The sequence below is a fragment of the Rousettus aegyptiacus genome, unplaced genomic scaffold (assembly GCF_014176215.1).
Source record: "Rousettus aegyptiacus isolate mRouAeg1 unplaced genomic scaffold, mRouAeg1.p scaffold_m13_p_11, whole genome shotgun sequence".
NCBI lineage: Eukaryota > Metazoa > Chordata > Mammalia > Chiroptera > Pteropodidae > Rousettus > Rousettus aegyptiacus.
In genome coordinates, this window is record NW_023416286.1 from 43,266,135 (window position 1) to 43,282,375 (window position 16,241).

Sequence of the window (16,241 nt, forward strand, 5' to 3'; positions counted from 1 at the left end):
TGTGACCTGTAAACTGCTGTAAAAAGTAACAAAATAAATTAGAGTAAAGGTAAAATTGACATTTACACGTATTTGTAAAAGGAAGCATATTCTCAAGAAACAAATATTAATACCTTTTCATTATATTTATATACATATTTTTCTTTACCAGCAATTTTGATCACTGGTTTTGATTTGAATGTTAACTCTGTAAGTATTATATTTTGTTTTCTTACCCATCACTTGGAAAATTCGTATCAGTTAACAAATACATGTTGAAAATTGTGAGAAGTACACAGAAAACATATTCTGGGGAAGGGGTATGTATGAATGTTATATAAGCGAGGCCTCTAGGACCTTTCAAAGCTAGAACTTAGTTTGCATAAGATAATGATGATAGCCAGGGCTCAAATTGAGGAAGGGTTTTGCTGTGATGATAATTAGACCTCTCTTAGCAAAAGCAGATATACAGAAAGGGAACCTTGGAAGCTATCAGCTGAAGAGTAAGTATTGAAGAGATCAGAGATATATAATTGGAGAAGTTACTTTTTTTTTTTTAATAGTTGTTTGCAATGTGGTATGTGAATAAACCTTCTCCTGTGTGTACTTAAATTTTCTTCTTTTAAAATATACAAACTTTTTTTCTAAATGTTTATGGTGTATATTGTTTTGTAAATGGTTGCTCGTTTCTGCTTTAAGGATGGCATATGTAGAAACCAGAGGCCGTGTATGTGAGCATAACCATAATGGGTTGAAAATAATTTTTACATAAATTCCTTAGCTTGATTTTCTTTTAAAAAATTAATTATGGTAGTCTGCTTATCTTTAAGTTTCCCACATCTCTCTCAAGCTTTAACCTCTTGTTTAAGCACAATAAACTCAATACCTAAGTTTCTATGCAGTGCTTAAATGGTTAACAAGAAGAATAATTTCATCAGTGACTTTAGCAACTTAGAAATAAACTGGATGGAAATTTAAAGGATTAAGAGAAAGAAAACTTGGATGTCATTGATATGTCATCTCTTATGTTTCTTTTCCCTTCCTAGTTAAAACCAGTTGGTATACTTTGTAGGAAATCGTTTGATAAAGACTGTGATTTCATTGAATATTGCAATGGATTTACCCCACACTGTGTGCCTGACACTTTTGCACGCAATGGAGAACCTTGTGATTCGGGTAACGCCCACTGTTATGAAGGAAGATGTCGGACATTTGACAAACAATGTAGAAATTTAATTGGAGGAGGTAATGATCATAATTTTCTTCTTAGTTTGTAAATTCTGATTATTCCAAGCTATGTTATTCAATTCTGTAGAACAAAAATATAAATGTAATTTGTTAATGAATGAAGTCTTGCCTAGCATATATTATTGTTAAGGGAAATCATATTTTCTTGGTTCTGTAAAGCAAGAAAAAGCCTCTGAATTTATATGGAATTCTTATTTGCACATGGAAGAATCCTCAAATAGAAATACAGCTTCTCAGAAGATCATACAGAATTTGAGATGGTGAGGTTTAGTTTAGACTTAAATTAAACAAGGGGTTTTACTAGAACAAAGCAGGGTTAATAACTGGTTGTGTGGATTTCAAGAAAGGATCAGTTCAAATGAACTTGTTGATGAGTGAGGGCTTCAGCTTATGACTTGCCTAGTCCAGTTTGATAGCTTTCTATAAATGTGTGGATCATTAGCTTCATTGCAATACTGTAGATTTTCCAGTACATATGCAGTTCATTTTCTTTGAGAGAGAAATTAATCATTCTCGGTTCTCCCTTTAGGCCTTCTTTGGCTAGGTCATAAGAAGGAATTCTAAGAATTATCTAGATCGATATGAATGCCAGGAATTTAAGTAGGAAACGACATTGAGGTTTTGGTGATTATTACAATTTTGTTCTACTTTTCTATCAGAATCATGGTTCTGCTGTCTGGAAAGACAATGGCCACATTGAAGTATTATTTAAAAAGACATATGATTTCACTCATATGTGGACTATAAAACTGAAAGCAACAACCGAGACAAACAAACAAACAGAAACTCATTGATAAAGACAACAGTATAGTGATTACCAGAGGGAAAGGGCATCAAATATGTGGTGACAAAAGGAGATTTGACTTTCGGTGGTGAACACACAAGTCAATATACAAAGGATGTTCTACAGAACTATATTCTTGAAATCTATGTAATTTTATTAATGTCACCTCAACAAATTTAATAAATTAAAAAACATAATTGAGGTAAAAATAAACAAATACCAGTAAAATTAGAAAGAACAGAAAAGTGTCTCCAGATTCATTATTTCTCCAAGTAAAACCAGGGAAATAAATCTTAGGGCTGGCCAGACACTCTTAGAGTTTGATAGTGGGATGTCAGCTAGATGTTCTCTAGGTGACTTATCTTACTTACTGTTTCTTTAGTATTAGCAGTGATTTTAAAGCCCTCTGTTAGAATTTTATGTGTTTAAGTGCAATAGTCTTCTAAAATAACACAAATTCCTTCTTGGAGGCAAGCATAACATTTAAAGCATCTTGATTTCAAACTAATGACTGTCCAATTCTAATAACCACTTGTGTGAATGCATCTAGGACATGATAAGCCTGGGCCTGACTGTCAGTAAGCTTTTCTACTTATTATTAGAAAACAATCCCAATTTTTAAGCTTCTTGTAGTGCTTGGGGAAATAGGCAGCTAGTGAAAATTTGCCCTCAGTCATCATAGTATTTCAACCCAAATTAACTATAATTCTTTAACTAGGTCTTTTATGGCTTGTTGTGGACACTAGTTAACTAGAATGGTCTTGACTGCAGGGTTCAAGCACTTTTGATGCAGGCATTAGCTTCACAAGATAAAAACCATATATGATTTATAGGCAACAGCCAATAAAAATCTTTTTCCATGGACCTAATACAAATCATTATGTACTGCCAAATTATTGTGTTTTTTTTTGTTAAAATATGCTTATGCCATATGAAGAAATATGTAAGGTAGAGAAATCTTTCAATATTATGCAATATGAAGAAATATTTAAAGTAGAGAAATTTATATATTTGTGGTAAAGGATCTTGAGTTTAAGTAGTAAATCTTTTTAAAAATTTGATCTGTAAAGATAGCTTAACTGGAAATGTACCACCTTTTTATAAGTTCCTTATCAAATTTTGTTTTGTAAGTCTAGCCTCTGCAGCATGCTCATCAATCAGTGTTATTTCTGCACATGAGGAAACTCCCTAATCTAGGTATCATATAAATGATGTTAAAGTTTTGGTGTCATTTAGTTAGTGGTGATACTTGTCCTCTAGAAGGTAGAAAATCTGATTAGTTATAAAGTCATAGACATTATTAGGGGGATTTGTCACCAAATAGAATTGTGTGGCACATAAAGGTGTGTGAGTACAAACCCAACAGTTACATCAGAGTTTCTCAGCCTAAGAATTACTGGTATTTTGTCCAGACAATTCTCTGCTGTGAGAGGTCAGGGTGACAGGGATTTTCCTGTGCATTGTAGCATATTTAGCTGCATTTATGGTCTTTGCCTACTAGATACAATGCTTGCAGAAATTTTTGATTTTCACAGCTGGGGTGGGACTGCTACTATGTTTTAGAGGATAAAAGTCAGGATGCTACTAAACATCCTTCAATGCAACTGAAGAAACAAAGAATTGTCTGGCCCCCAATGTAAGGACTTACTAATGTTCTCCTATTAATCGGTTTCTGTTTGTAGTTTCATGGGGAAAAATATTTGCATATAATATAGCTGATAAGAAAAATTAATATTCAGAATTATAGAAAACTCCTAAAACTTAACAACACAAACCAAACAGCCCAATTAAAATTGAGCAAAGAACTTGAATAGAGATTTCTGTGAAGAAAATATACTAAGAGCCAATAAACATAAAAAGAAGTTCAAGATTACTATGCATGAAGGAAACAAATATCAAAACTACAATGAGATACCACCTAACACCCATTGTAATAGGTACTATATATATAAAAAAAGACAAGTATTGGTGAGGATGTGGGGAAATTAGAACCATGTGCTTTGTTGATGGGCATGTAAAATGGTACAACAACTATAGAAAATAGCATGGTGGTATCTCAGAAAGTTAAAAATAGAATTAGCATGTGACACAGCAATTTCACTTCTGGGTATGTACTCAAAAGAACTGAAAGTAGTGTCTGTAAGAGATATTTGTACACCTGTGTTTACAGTAGCATTTTAATTTTTTTTATTGTTTATTGGGTTAACCTTGGTTGATACAATTATGTAATTTTCAGGTGTACATTATAATTTGACATCTGTATATTCTATTGTGTGTTTACCACCCAAAGTCCAGTTTCCTTCAGCTGCCATATATTTGATCCCCTTTACTCAGTTCACCCTCCTCCTACCTCCATATATTTGATCCCCTTAACACCATCAACCTCCCCTCTCCTCCCCTACTCTCTACCGTTTGGTAACCACTAGTCTAAAGTCCATGTCCATGAGTCTCTGTTTGTCTGTCCTGTTCATTTGTTGGTTTTAGGTCTATATCCCACGTATAAGTGATATGTGATTTTCAACTTTTCCTGTCTGGTTTATTTCGCTTAACATGATTACCTTAAGATCCATCCATGTTGCCGCAAATGGCAGTATTACATCTCTTCTTATAACTGAGTAAGATTCCATTGTATATATGTACCACAGCTTCTTTAGCCAATCATCTATTGTAGGACACTTTGGTTGCTTCCATGTCCTGGCCACTGTGAATAGTGCTGCTGTGAATATTGGTGTGCAAATGTCATTTTGGATATTAGTTTTCAAGTCTTTGGGGTAAATACCCAGTAGAGGGATTACTGGATCATATGGTAGATCAATTCTTAGTTTTCTGAGGGACCTGGACCTCTTTTCTATAGTGGCTGTACCAATTTGCATCCCCACCAGCAGTGTATGAGGATTACTATTTCTCCACATTCTGTCCAACATTTGTTATTAGTTGTTCTGTTGATTATAGCTATTCTAACAGGTGTGAGATGGTATCTCATTGTGGTTTTTATTGCATTTCCCTAATAGCTAGCGATGTTGAACATCTTTTCATATATTCGTTGGCCATTTGTATGTCCTCTAGGGAGAAGTGTCTGTTTAGGTCCTCTGCCTATTTCTTGATTAGATGTTTGCTTTTTTTTTTTTTTTTTGTTATAGAGTTGTATGAATTCTTTGTATATTTTGGATATTAGGCCCTTATTGGAGGCATTGCTTGCAAATATATTCAGATAGTTGTCTCTTTACCTTGTTGATGGTTTCTTTTGCTGAGCAGAAGCATTTTAATTTGCTATAGTCCCATTCATTTATTTTAGCTTTTACTTCCCTTGCCTTTGAGGTCAAATTCATAAAATCTTCCTTAAGTCCAAGGACCTAGAGTTTAGTTACTATGTTTTTTTCTATGTATTTTATTGTTTCAGGTCCTATATTCAGATCCTTAATCCATTTTGAGTTAATTTTGTGAGGTGTGTGGTGATAAACAGCAGTCTAGTTTCATTCTTTTGCAGGTGACTTTCCCATTTTCCCAGCACCATTTATTGAAGAGGCTTTTCTTTTTTCACTGTATGTTTTTGGCTTCTTTGTTGAAAGTTATTTGCCCATATAAATATGAGTTTACTTCTGGACTCTCGATTCTGTTCCACTGGTCTGTTTTGCTGTCAGTACCATGCTGTTTTGATTACTGTCACTTTGTAGTATAATTTGAAGTTGGGCAGATTGATGTCTCCAGCCTCGTTCTTTTTTCTCAGAATGCCTTTGGCAATACGGGGTTTTTTGTGCTTCCATACAATTCTGATGACTTTTTTTTTGTTCCATTTCTTTAAAAAATGCCAAAGGGATTTTGATGGGGATTGCATTAAATATGTATAATGCTTTAGGTAATAAGATTATTTTAACTATGTTGATTCTTCTAATCCAAGAATATGAAATATCTTTCTATTATTTTGTATCTTCTTTCACTTCTTTTAACATGGTCTTATAGTTTTTATTATTTAGGTCCTTCAATGTTTCATTAGATTTATTCCTAGGTATTTTATTCTTTTTGTTGCAATTGCAAAAAGAATTATTTTTTTTTCCACTTCTTTTTCTGATGTTTTATTAGAGTATAGAAACATTGATTTTGTATCCAGAAACTTTACTGTATTTGGTTATTGTTTTTAGTGGAGTTCTTGTGGAGTCTTTAGGGTTTTCTATATAGAGAATCATGTCATCCACAAATAGTGACAGTTTGACTTCTTTGTTTCCTCTTTGGATGCCTTTTATATCTTTCTCTTGCCCAAGTGCTAGGACCGTAAATGTTACATTAAATAAGAGTGGTGATAGTGGAGAGCCTTGCCTTGTTCCTAATCTTAGAGGGAAGGTTTTTAGTTTTTCACCACTAAGTGTAATGTTGGCTGAGGGCTTGTCATATATGCCATTTATTATATTAAGGTATTTTTCTTCTATACTGATTTTTAAAAATGTTTTGATCATAAATGGATGCTATATCTTGTCAAAGGCTTTTTCTGCATCTATTGATATGATCATATGATTCTTATTTTTTAATTTGTTTATGTGGTGTGTCACATTAATCGATTTGCATATGTTGAACCATCCCTGTGTCCCTGAGATGAAGACCACTTGATCGCGAGGTATAATCTTTTTAATATGTTGCTGTATTCTGTTTGCTAGTATCTTATTTAGGATTTTTGCATCTGTATTCATTCGAGATATTGGTCTGTAGTTGTGTGTGTGTGTGTGTGTGTGTGTGTGTGTGTGTGTGTGTGTGTGATCTTCACCAGGTTTTGGTATCAGGGTGATATCAGCCTCATAAAACGAATTGGGAAGTATTGCCCCTCCTTCAATTTTTTGGAAGAATTTGAGGAGAATAGGTATCGACTTGCAGTTTGCTGATGATTCGTGATGTTGAGCACTTGTTCATGTACCTATTTGTCATTTGTGTATCATCTTTGTAAAATGTCTATTCATGTCCTTTACTGATTTTCTAATCTATTTATTTATTTATTTATTTAGTTAGTTAGTTTTTGTTTTTGCTTGACTTATATGAGTTTTTTATATATTTTTATATATTTATCAGATATATGATTTGCAAATATTTTCTCCCCTTCACTAGGTTGCCTTTTTATTTTGCTGATTGTTGTTGTTGTGCAGCATCTTTTTTTCTTTTCTTGGTTGTGCTTGTTACATGTATTGGAGAAGAAAAGATTCAGTTGAAATTTTGAAGTGATCTATTAGCTTTATGAACTTGGGTCTCCAAGTCTCTTCCCAGAGTTGGGAAGTTATCAGCCAGTATATGTTTAAATACACTTTCTATGTCTTTCTCTCTCTCTTCTCCTTCTGGGACTCCCATGAGTGTACATTATTTTTTGATGATATCCCATAAGTCCTCATCTGCATTTGAGCTCATTTGTTCTCTCTTTGGTTTGTTCAAATCTGCTGGTGCAGCTCTGTGTGGAATTCTTGAGTATAGCCATTGGACTTTTTATCTCCAAATTTTTTTTTTATGTTTTCTATTTTTTTATTGACACTCCCCTCCCCCACCAATTTGTTCTTGTATTGCTTTACCCTGTATCATTAAAATGTTTATTTTTTCTTTTTTAGCTTTCTGAGCATTTTTAGAACAATTATTTTGAATTATTTGTCAGACATTTCCTGGATCTCTTTTTGAGGCCTGATCCAGGGCCAAATGCATCTGTAGGTCCTCCATCTGTCAATGTGCTCATAGTGGCTGCATATGCTCCCATCCCACAAGGCATGTGCATTACAATGGAGTCCAATGACAGGTGTCAGGCATACAGTTTGAGGGGCTAGGTTTGAGCACAGGCATGGTGTTGTGGTTCATCTGCGAGTCCTTGATTGGTGACCTGAACTCATGAAGCTGCAGTTCTAGCTGGCTGCATGTATTACTCCTGGGCTTTGGTAGAGACGGGGATTATTTCACGTCATTGGCATTTTATATTTGCATAGCTGCAGATACCTTGGATGGCTACTGGTGTGGTTCCCAAATTCCAGCAGCAGGGTGTGTTGGAGGGAGTTTTGAGGGATTCAGGCATTGGCTTCAATGAATGAAAAGACCTATGGGGCAAAAACTAGCAGAGATCCATATGAGATTTGCAGCTACTGTACTGGCCATTGGCCTCATGAGTGGGGATACCTGCTGAATTCATCGGTGAACTGCAATCCTGTGGCTCTCCATTTGCTCTTAATAGCCTCTGCTTTTCTTCCTTGGTCATTTGAGGTGCCTCAATATGTTTCAGCTTTGCTGGTCTGGGTGGGATGAAACTGAAGCAGGACCTTTGTGCAGTGCCCTGAGATGCTGGAGAAACTGATTACTTTCTCCTCTCTTCCCTTCCTGGCAAGAGAAACTCTTTCTAGCTGGGAAGGTTCTTCTTGGTGCTGAACAATCCTGGTTTGAGGAATGGAATGCTGCAGACAAAATAAAGTTGTTTCTCTTCTCTTCTTGTGTGATTTTTCTCAAGTTTTTTTTGTTTGTTTGCTTGTTTCACTTTGTTTGCTTGTGTTGCTAAAACTTTCTAAGTGGACTCTAGTGGTCTCCCAGAGCTATTTTTGTTCACAGATAACTGTCCACTTGTTGATCTTTTTTTGGGGGGCGGGGGGGGGGGGAAGCTGGGTTCTTTTACACTGGCATATTTTCCACTTAGTTTCTTACTCTGGAATCTATATTTTATGGTTCTTAGTTCATGTCTAGACCATGGCTTAAACTTAATTTCCATATCCTCTGTGTAACAATATTAAACAGATATTGAATTATTAAATTGGTAGTTTCTATGGGGAGACCTTGAAGAAAAATTAATTTCTATAGGAATTTGGGGAAGCTGGCAGAGAAAACAGAGACTGTATGTGGTAGTGTCAAAACAGGGGAAAAAATTACAGGCACAAGGAGGATATATTTCAGAGTGGTTTCTCTTTGGATTTTGCTAAAGAATATTTGAGGGATGCAATTTAGGTGTCAGAATTTTGTTTTGAAGTTTTAGGATATCAATAATAAAGACTGATCCTTGAATATTTCACAGTTTCCCTCTCTTCTGTTCTCAAGCTCTTTGATGTATTATCTTTAATATATCAATTTCCCCATTAATGCTAATATAATTCTAAATTATCTTTGGTGAAGTGTACTGGTTAAGCATCTGTGGGCCTCCAGCTAAGAATTAGGATTAAATTGAGAACGTATTTAGCAAATTCTGTCAGATGTGTGTTTTAGTTGTAGAAAGGTCAATTTCTAACACATAGTTATGACAGTGTCTGTAAGGTATTAGACTGCTTCTCAGCCTTTTAATTGTTTTCCTCAATACTATGTAGCTAATAGCACAGAAACATTTAAACTCAGACTATGGAAACATGGTATAGAGATTTCCTATGTTAAAGTGATATTGATTTTAAACAATGTTCTTTCTAAGAACATTTTAGAGGAACTCATAGCATAATGTGTCACTTTAGTGAATGAACACCAATGTAATGGGATCATCTTACATGCTTTTCCTCAGCGCTGGGCTAGACAATTACTTAGAGCATCTATGTCATTGTCTGAGTCTTTAAAAGTTTCTTTTAAAGCATTCAATACAGAGTCGAACATCATAAACATCAGAAAAGACAAACAATTCCATAACTTGATTAATGAAACGAGTGGCATATAATGTCCTACCCGCCCTCTTTTTTTTTAAAAAAACCAAAGAATGGAAAATTTTTTTTTAAATCTCAGACTTAACTTCAACTTAAAATTTTCAGAGTCCATCAAAACACACAGGGTTGTACAATGACCTAATGATCACAATCAGAATACAAATGAGGCAGTACAATGAAAAGTAGTTCAGCATTTCAAATTGCCACTGGAGGTACTTTCTAGGATGGGATTTGAACACAAAGCGTTCAGAGAATGTACAGTTCTGTTCTGTAATGTGATGGACAGTTCCAGTGAACAAAACGGACAAGAGTCCTCAAGGTATTTTCATTAGAAGACCAACAAGCAGCTATAATTCACTTAAACTGAAAAACAAGGTGAATTCATTTAGAATTCTTGCATAGACAATGGGAAAACAGCAAAAGGAAAGTTAACTTCTCACTAAATATAGAAAGGAATAAGATTTTGTACAGACAATACCATGCCGTGTCATATTTGAGCCCGAGATGAAGGGGAAAATCTACACATACCTTTATATTTATCTTCTTTATTTGAGCTAAGTGGGAAAATTTAATAAAAGTTCTATTAGTAACAAAAACTACATGACTTAATAATACATCGTATGTATATTGAATTGTGTGTTCACTACCCAAAGATAAATTTCCTCCTGTCACCATATATTTGACCCCCTTTACCCTTATCTATCTCCCCTCTGCCCCCTTCCCCTCTGATAACCACTAAATCGTTGTCTGTGTCTATGAGTTTTTTTGTCTTGTTCATTTGTTGCTTTCAGTTTTATATTTTACATATAAGTAAAATCATATGATTCTCAACTTTTTCTGTCTTATTTTGCTTTGAATAATAATCTCAGGGTACATGTATACAATGGAATATTACTCAGCCATAAGAAAAGATGAAATAGTGCCATTTGTGACAACATGGATGGATCTTGAGGAGTGGATGCTTATATAATATTCTTGAACATTGGAGTCAGTGTCACCAAATGCTGGACACTGGGTCTCCTTACTCATAAATAGAAACATAAATAACCTCCAACTTTCATCATAGTCCTGCTTGGTAATAAAATGTGGGAAGGCTCTATGAGTAATAAAATACAAGGAATTAACAAGTAGGGTGAACAATTACATAAAAGTCCACAAAATAAATACCTTTCTTCTAGGGATTCTTGACAGTCATATAGGAAACAAAATAAAACAGAAACAAACAAAAATATCCCCACACAAAACAAAGCAAAAAACCTCCCAGTTTTTGACTTTTCCTTGGCCTTACCAAGTGAAAAATGCATCCTCTTGATACCACTACTTTCTCAGAATCTCCTCCAAGAGCACTCCCACCCATAGCAGGTCATTGCAGTTCTTGATATGACCAGCTTTTGGCATTGTCTGTCCAAGAATGTGTACCTCCCCCACCTCCCAGGATTCTGGGAACCACAGTGACTTCAGTGTTGCTGTGATAGGTTCTGTCCTTGGATGTCTCAAGTTTAACTTCCAGTCATTCTTTTGTTGTTTTGGGTTTTGTGGTGACCTCAGTTCAAAGCTCGCCAAAGAGAGGCAAGGATAGGAAAGTTAATACTATATACTCAAATTTCTTGGGCCCTGGGAGAATTAGGTGACAGAGCCACAGCAGACACAGTTCTGAGAGAAAAAGAAAATTCTGGCCAGAAGTGGGTTCACCAGGGAAGCAGGCCTTGAGCATCAAGAAAACAATACAGAAGTACCTGCCATCCTGAGCTGGAAAGACCATGGGAGAGGATTGGATTGTTCAGAGTAGTGAATTACTGATGCGCTTTCCCAAGCCATTCATAGGAGCCTCCAGTGGATTGGAAAAGCTGTTCCAATGGCACAGTAAAGCGAGATTTTATGCAACAAACAATGACCTGTCCTTATTTAAAATTTAGTGTTTTATTCATCAGGATTTTTTCTTGCAATTCAGTTTGATTTTCTAAAAACAATATTGTACTAAGATGTTATTTGATTATCGAGTTTTTGTTCCCCTACCCCCTTAAATTTTCCACCATCCCAGTCCTGGCCCTGTATAGAATTTGGGGGAATTGAGAAGTTAAATTAAATTTAATTAAAGCAGTTTTTTGGTTGGAGAAAAGTGAGCAGAGGCTAATAACTTTTGAGTTAGTTCAAAAGTAAGTCTTTTCAAAAGATGGAAAACTGATTAAGGTGGATTCTGCTCACAAACTTATTTTGACTGTTTTTTTGCATACTGTATATAGATGGATTTTATCTTTCAGAAGAAAGAGCGAAATTTATAATGTTCTCCGGCTATGAAAGTATGTGAATTAATAGTGGAGACAACAAAAGATCTATTCTTATTCCATGTGATTAACATGATCAACACAACCCATCTCTAAATCGCCAAGTCAAAATAATGAGGGATTTGAATTATTCCCTTTTTTAAGTTAGACGTAACTAAATATATAAAAGGACTAAGTAGATACATATAGCTCTTCCTAATTTTAAAGTTCAATAATTCTTATTTAGTGATTGTTAGTATACTTGGGAACAGAGATGAGGAAATTAGTATGGAATAAGAAGAGTTAAATCAAATTTTCTTTGAGCTTATGATCAGAATTGCATTATAAATACTATTTCTCTCCTATTTGGAATAAAAGTAAACTATATTTTCACATTGGATGGGACACTAAAGCAGAAAGTAAACAATTTAGCAGAAAAAGAGAGGGCCATGGCTGCTCATTCTTCTAACAATATAGAGGTATTTAAATAATGTTGCTATTTACTTTATTTTCTCTTTGGTACAGAAGAAAGTCTACCAGTCTTCAAATGAGGGGATCCCTTTTTAATCCTAGATCTATCCCCAGCAACTATTTAGTGCTAGGTAATTATAAGCCCCTCTAGGGATCACATTATAATTTCCAGAGTGAGTCTATGGTTTCTTTAATGATGGTTGGAATTGCATATTGTAATTTACTTTTTTTTTCCTTTTAGCTTCTAGAGGTGCTCCGTTTACTTGTTTTGATGAAATAAATTCAAGAGGTGATAGATATGGAAACTGTGGTTCAGACTATTGTGCTTTTTCGTATGTATTTGGAAAATTCTAATTTTGTTTGGATTGTGGGATTAAATATGGCTAAGATCCTGGAATATATTATCATGTACACACTAAAATGGCATTTTATACCAGGTTTTTTTGTTTATTTGTTTCATGATTGAGTAGAACAATATTACCCATTGCCTGCAAATAACATCTCTTCAGTACCTGTAATGTTACAACGACAATGGCCATAAAAATCGCCTTTATTTATTGTGATGAACTAGACATTGTATTAGGTAGTTTATATATGTTATCAATATATATTTATATATATCAAACACTTGTAATATGAAGTATTTATCCCTTGTTACTTAATAAAAAAATGAAGACCAGTGGCCATTTTCTTAAATATCAGAAGCTAATACAGGACAGCTCAGGCCCATCAGATTGCAAAAATCATTAATTTTTCTTTTGCCACATTGCCTCACAAAACAGAAAAAGCCACATCATACATATCACTGGGCTCAAAAAATGTTTGAAACCTGAATTTAAGTTAGTAAGATACCTTTTTAACTTAGTTATATCAGCAATCTATGTTATTTCAGTAAATAATAAGAGAAATTTTTTTCTGCCTTATGCTTCTAGTAATCTTCTGTGTGGAAAATTAGTTTGTGCTTGGCCGCATAAAGCATTAATATCACGTGCAAATTTATCTGTGATTTACACACATGTACGAGAGGATATATGTGTATCTACATTTCTACAGTCAGGCAGGCTACTTAAAGGGACACCCACGACAATTTCAAAACCTGAAGACAGAGATGAAACATTTGTAGAAGATGGCACTACGTGTGGTCCTGAGATGGTAACTAGAACTACAGAATTTCAAATGTTTAAAAATATGTTTTATGATTATACCCATTTTGACAATATAAGAACCAGTGTATTTTTAAACAACCTTACTTAGGTATCGTTTATCATAAAATTTAACTATGGTAAAGGTACATTTCATTGTTATTGATTCATTTATACAGATATATACCACCATCACCACATGCAATTTTAGAACATACCATCGTCACCCTCTCCCTCTTACCTATCTTGCCCATCCCCACCCCTGAGCAACATACCCGTTTTTCCCTATTATTAACATCTAACAGTAGTATACATTTGTCATAACCAATGAGCCAATGTTGGTACATTATTATTAACTAAATCCCATACTTCATTCAGATTTCCTTAGTTTTTACTTGATGGTCTATTCCAGAACTTCACCCAGGGTACCACATTGCATTTATTAGTTGTGTATCCTTAGAGTCTTCTTCCTTGACAGTGATAGTTTCTCATAATTTCCTTGTTTTTGATGGTCTTGATAGTTTTGAGGAGAACTGGTAAGATATTCTGTAGAATGTCTCTCAGGATTTGTGTGATGTTTTACTAGGTTTATGTGTTCTTGGGAGGAAGATCACAGAGGTAAAGCGCCCTTTTATCATATCATATTATGTATACATACTGTTGATGTTAACCATGATCACTTGGGTGAGGTAATGTTTGTCAGATTTCTCACTGTAATTTATTATTTTTTTCCCCTTTCTATATTACACTTCAATGATAGAAGTTACCATGCCTAGCCCACACTTAAGGGAGTAGTAAGTTATAGTGCTCCTTCTCATGGGTTCAGTATGTACATAAATCATTTTGAATTCTGCATGGAAAATTTATTCATTCTTCTCCATTTATTTATTCAGTCATTCATTTGTAACAGTGTGGACTCATGACATTTATGTTATAGTCTGGGTTATAATCCGGTACTACTTTATTTATTTTAGTGTTCAAATTGTCGTAGCTTTGGCCATTGGGAGTTCTCCAGTTGGCTTCGGCATCTCTTTGACATACCCTTATCATTGCGGGATTGGTTTTTTTCTTTTTGAGTGCTTACCTATTTTCTGGAATCATAAGCTGTTCATTGTATGTTTCCTGCCCTAGTTCCTAGAATTTGCTATTATCCCAGGAGCCTTGGTTCATTTTAATTGAAAATGGCATTTAGAAACCATGATTTAGGTGCTAATTGTGCTTTTTTGCTACTGTAATATCATTGCTTCTGTCCCCATCAACAGATAGAGCTAGGAAATACGTATCTACATAATATTTCTGTATATGTATATATGTACATGTTTATGTGTGTGTATATATATATATTCTCATTAACCGTATACATGTGTATGTGTGTGTGTATCCATATAAATACATTAAAAAGTATGAGGTTCATTCTAGACTCCTACCTTTTCATACTTGTAATTGTTATCTTTGACAAAGGCACACTTTTTTCCTTCTTTTCATGTATATATTGTTTTATTCTAGAATGCATTTAGAATACCCATTAAGTTGTTTCAGAAGGACTAACTCATTCTATTGTGAAAAAAAATACTAATTAGGATTCAATATTTGCTTTTAGTTCTTTTTGCCTTTAGCCTATATGTATTATATACACACACACACTTTATCCAAGTTATTTGGGTTAATTCGTTCCCCCTGCCAATGTGGTTAGATCATTCATTTGAAAAACAGTAGGCTGTGGAATTTTCTCTTGTCCTCTGTTAATTTAATTTTATTTTAGCTTTCGAGATGTGAAATATAAACATTTTTAAAGTTCAAAACTGTATGAGATTATACTCAGAGAACTGTCATTTTCTATCCGCCTATCCCATTCCCATCTCTGTAACCTTTCTATCTCATTCTCATCACTCTCCCTTACTCCCAATAGAGAAACAACTATTCTGGTTATCTTACCTTTTATTTTTTACACAACAAAACAGATACATATACATTTCTTATATCTTCTTTGTTACACTAGAGGTAGTATACTATATATGCTCTTTTGCACTTTCTTTTTTTGCTTAATATAAAATAACCAATTTGCATCAGTTCTAGAGAACTTCCTTATTTTTTTGTATTTTTCTGACTGGATTTAATTTTATTTATTAAAATAAATAAAATTTCCCATTATGTAATAACATGCATACATCAAAAAAATGACTTGAAAATACAGAAAAGAAAAAAAGAGGAAAGAAATAATAGTGTCACCATCTAGCGATAAATTCCATTTATAGTTTGTAACATTTCTTCCCAATATTTTTAGTGTTTTTGGCACTTTTCACACTTTTAAAACTTCAAAATTTATTTTATATTAAACTGGAAATTCTTGAGCCTCCCTTGAATACTAGAATATGCAAATGTTTGAGCATGATACCACATGAACACAAGCTTAAAGGTTTCATGACTGAAAGAGAACACCAGTTTGAATTAAAGGAGATATATTCCTTTTCTTAGGAAAAGTATAAAGAAGACCAAAAACACTGAAGTTTATTGAGTTTAAGGATGATAATAATATAGTATAATTTATTGAATTATAAGTCCAAAATATTTATAAAATTAATATAAATGCAAATTATAAAGATAATATTTTAATTTTGCAAATAGAGAAAAATATGAAGATATAAAACCACTATCTGGAACCTTACCTAGAAGTAGCCACAGCTGATAGTGGTCTTTTATTTTTCTTAAATTAAATTTTTATTTTTAAAGTATA

At 34.0% G+C, this 16,241-nt stretch overlaps 1 protein-coding gene across 1 annotated transcript in view; it reads left to right on the forward strand.

Moving 5' to 3' along the window:
* Nucleotides 1-16,241, forward strand: part of LOC107501329 (disintegrin and metalloproteinase domain-containing protein 5) — a 94,739-nt gene that overhangs the window by 44,256 nt on the left and 34,242 nt on the right. Inside the window, 3 exon segments of the mRNA XM_036228745.1 lie at nucleotides 1,026-1,224; nucleotides 12,607-12,697; nucleotides 13,298-13,517. Coding sequence (XP_036084638.1) covers nucleotides 1,026-1,224; nucleotides 12,607-12,697; nucleotides 13,298-13,517 — 510 coding nt within the window.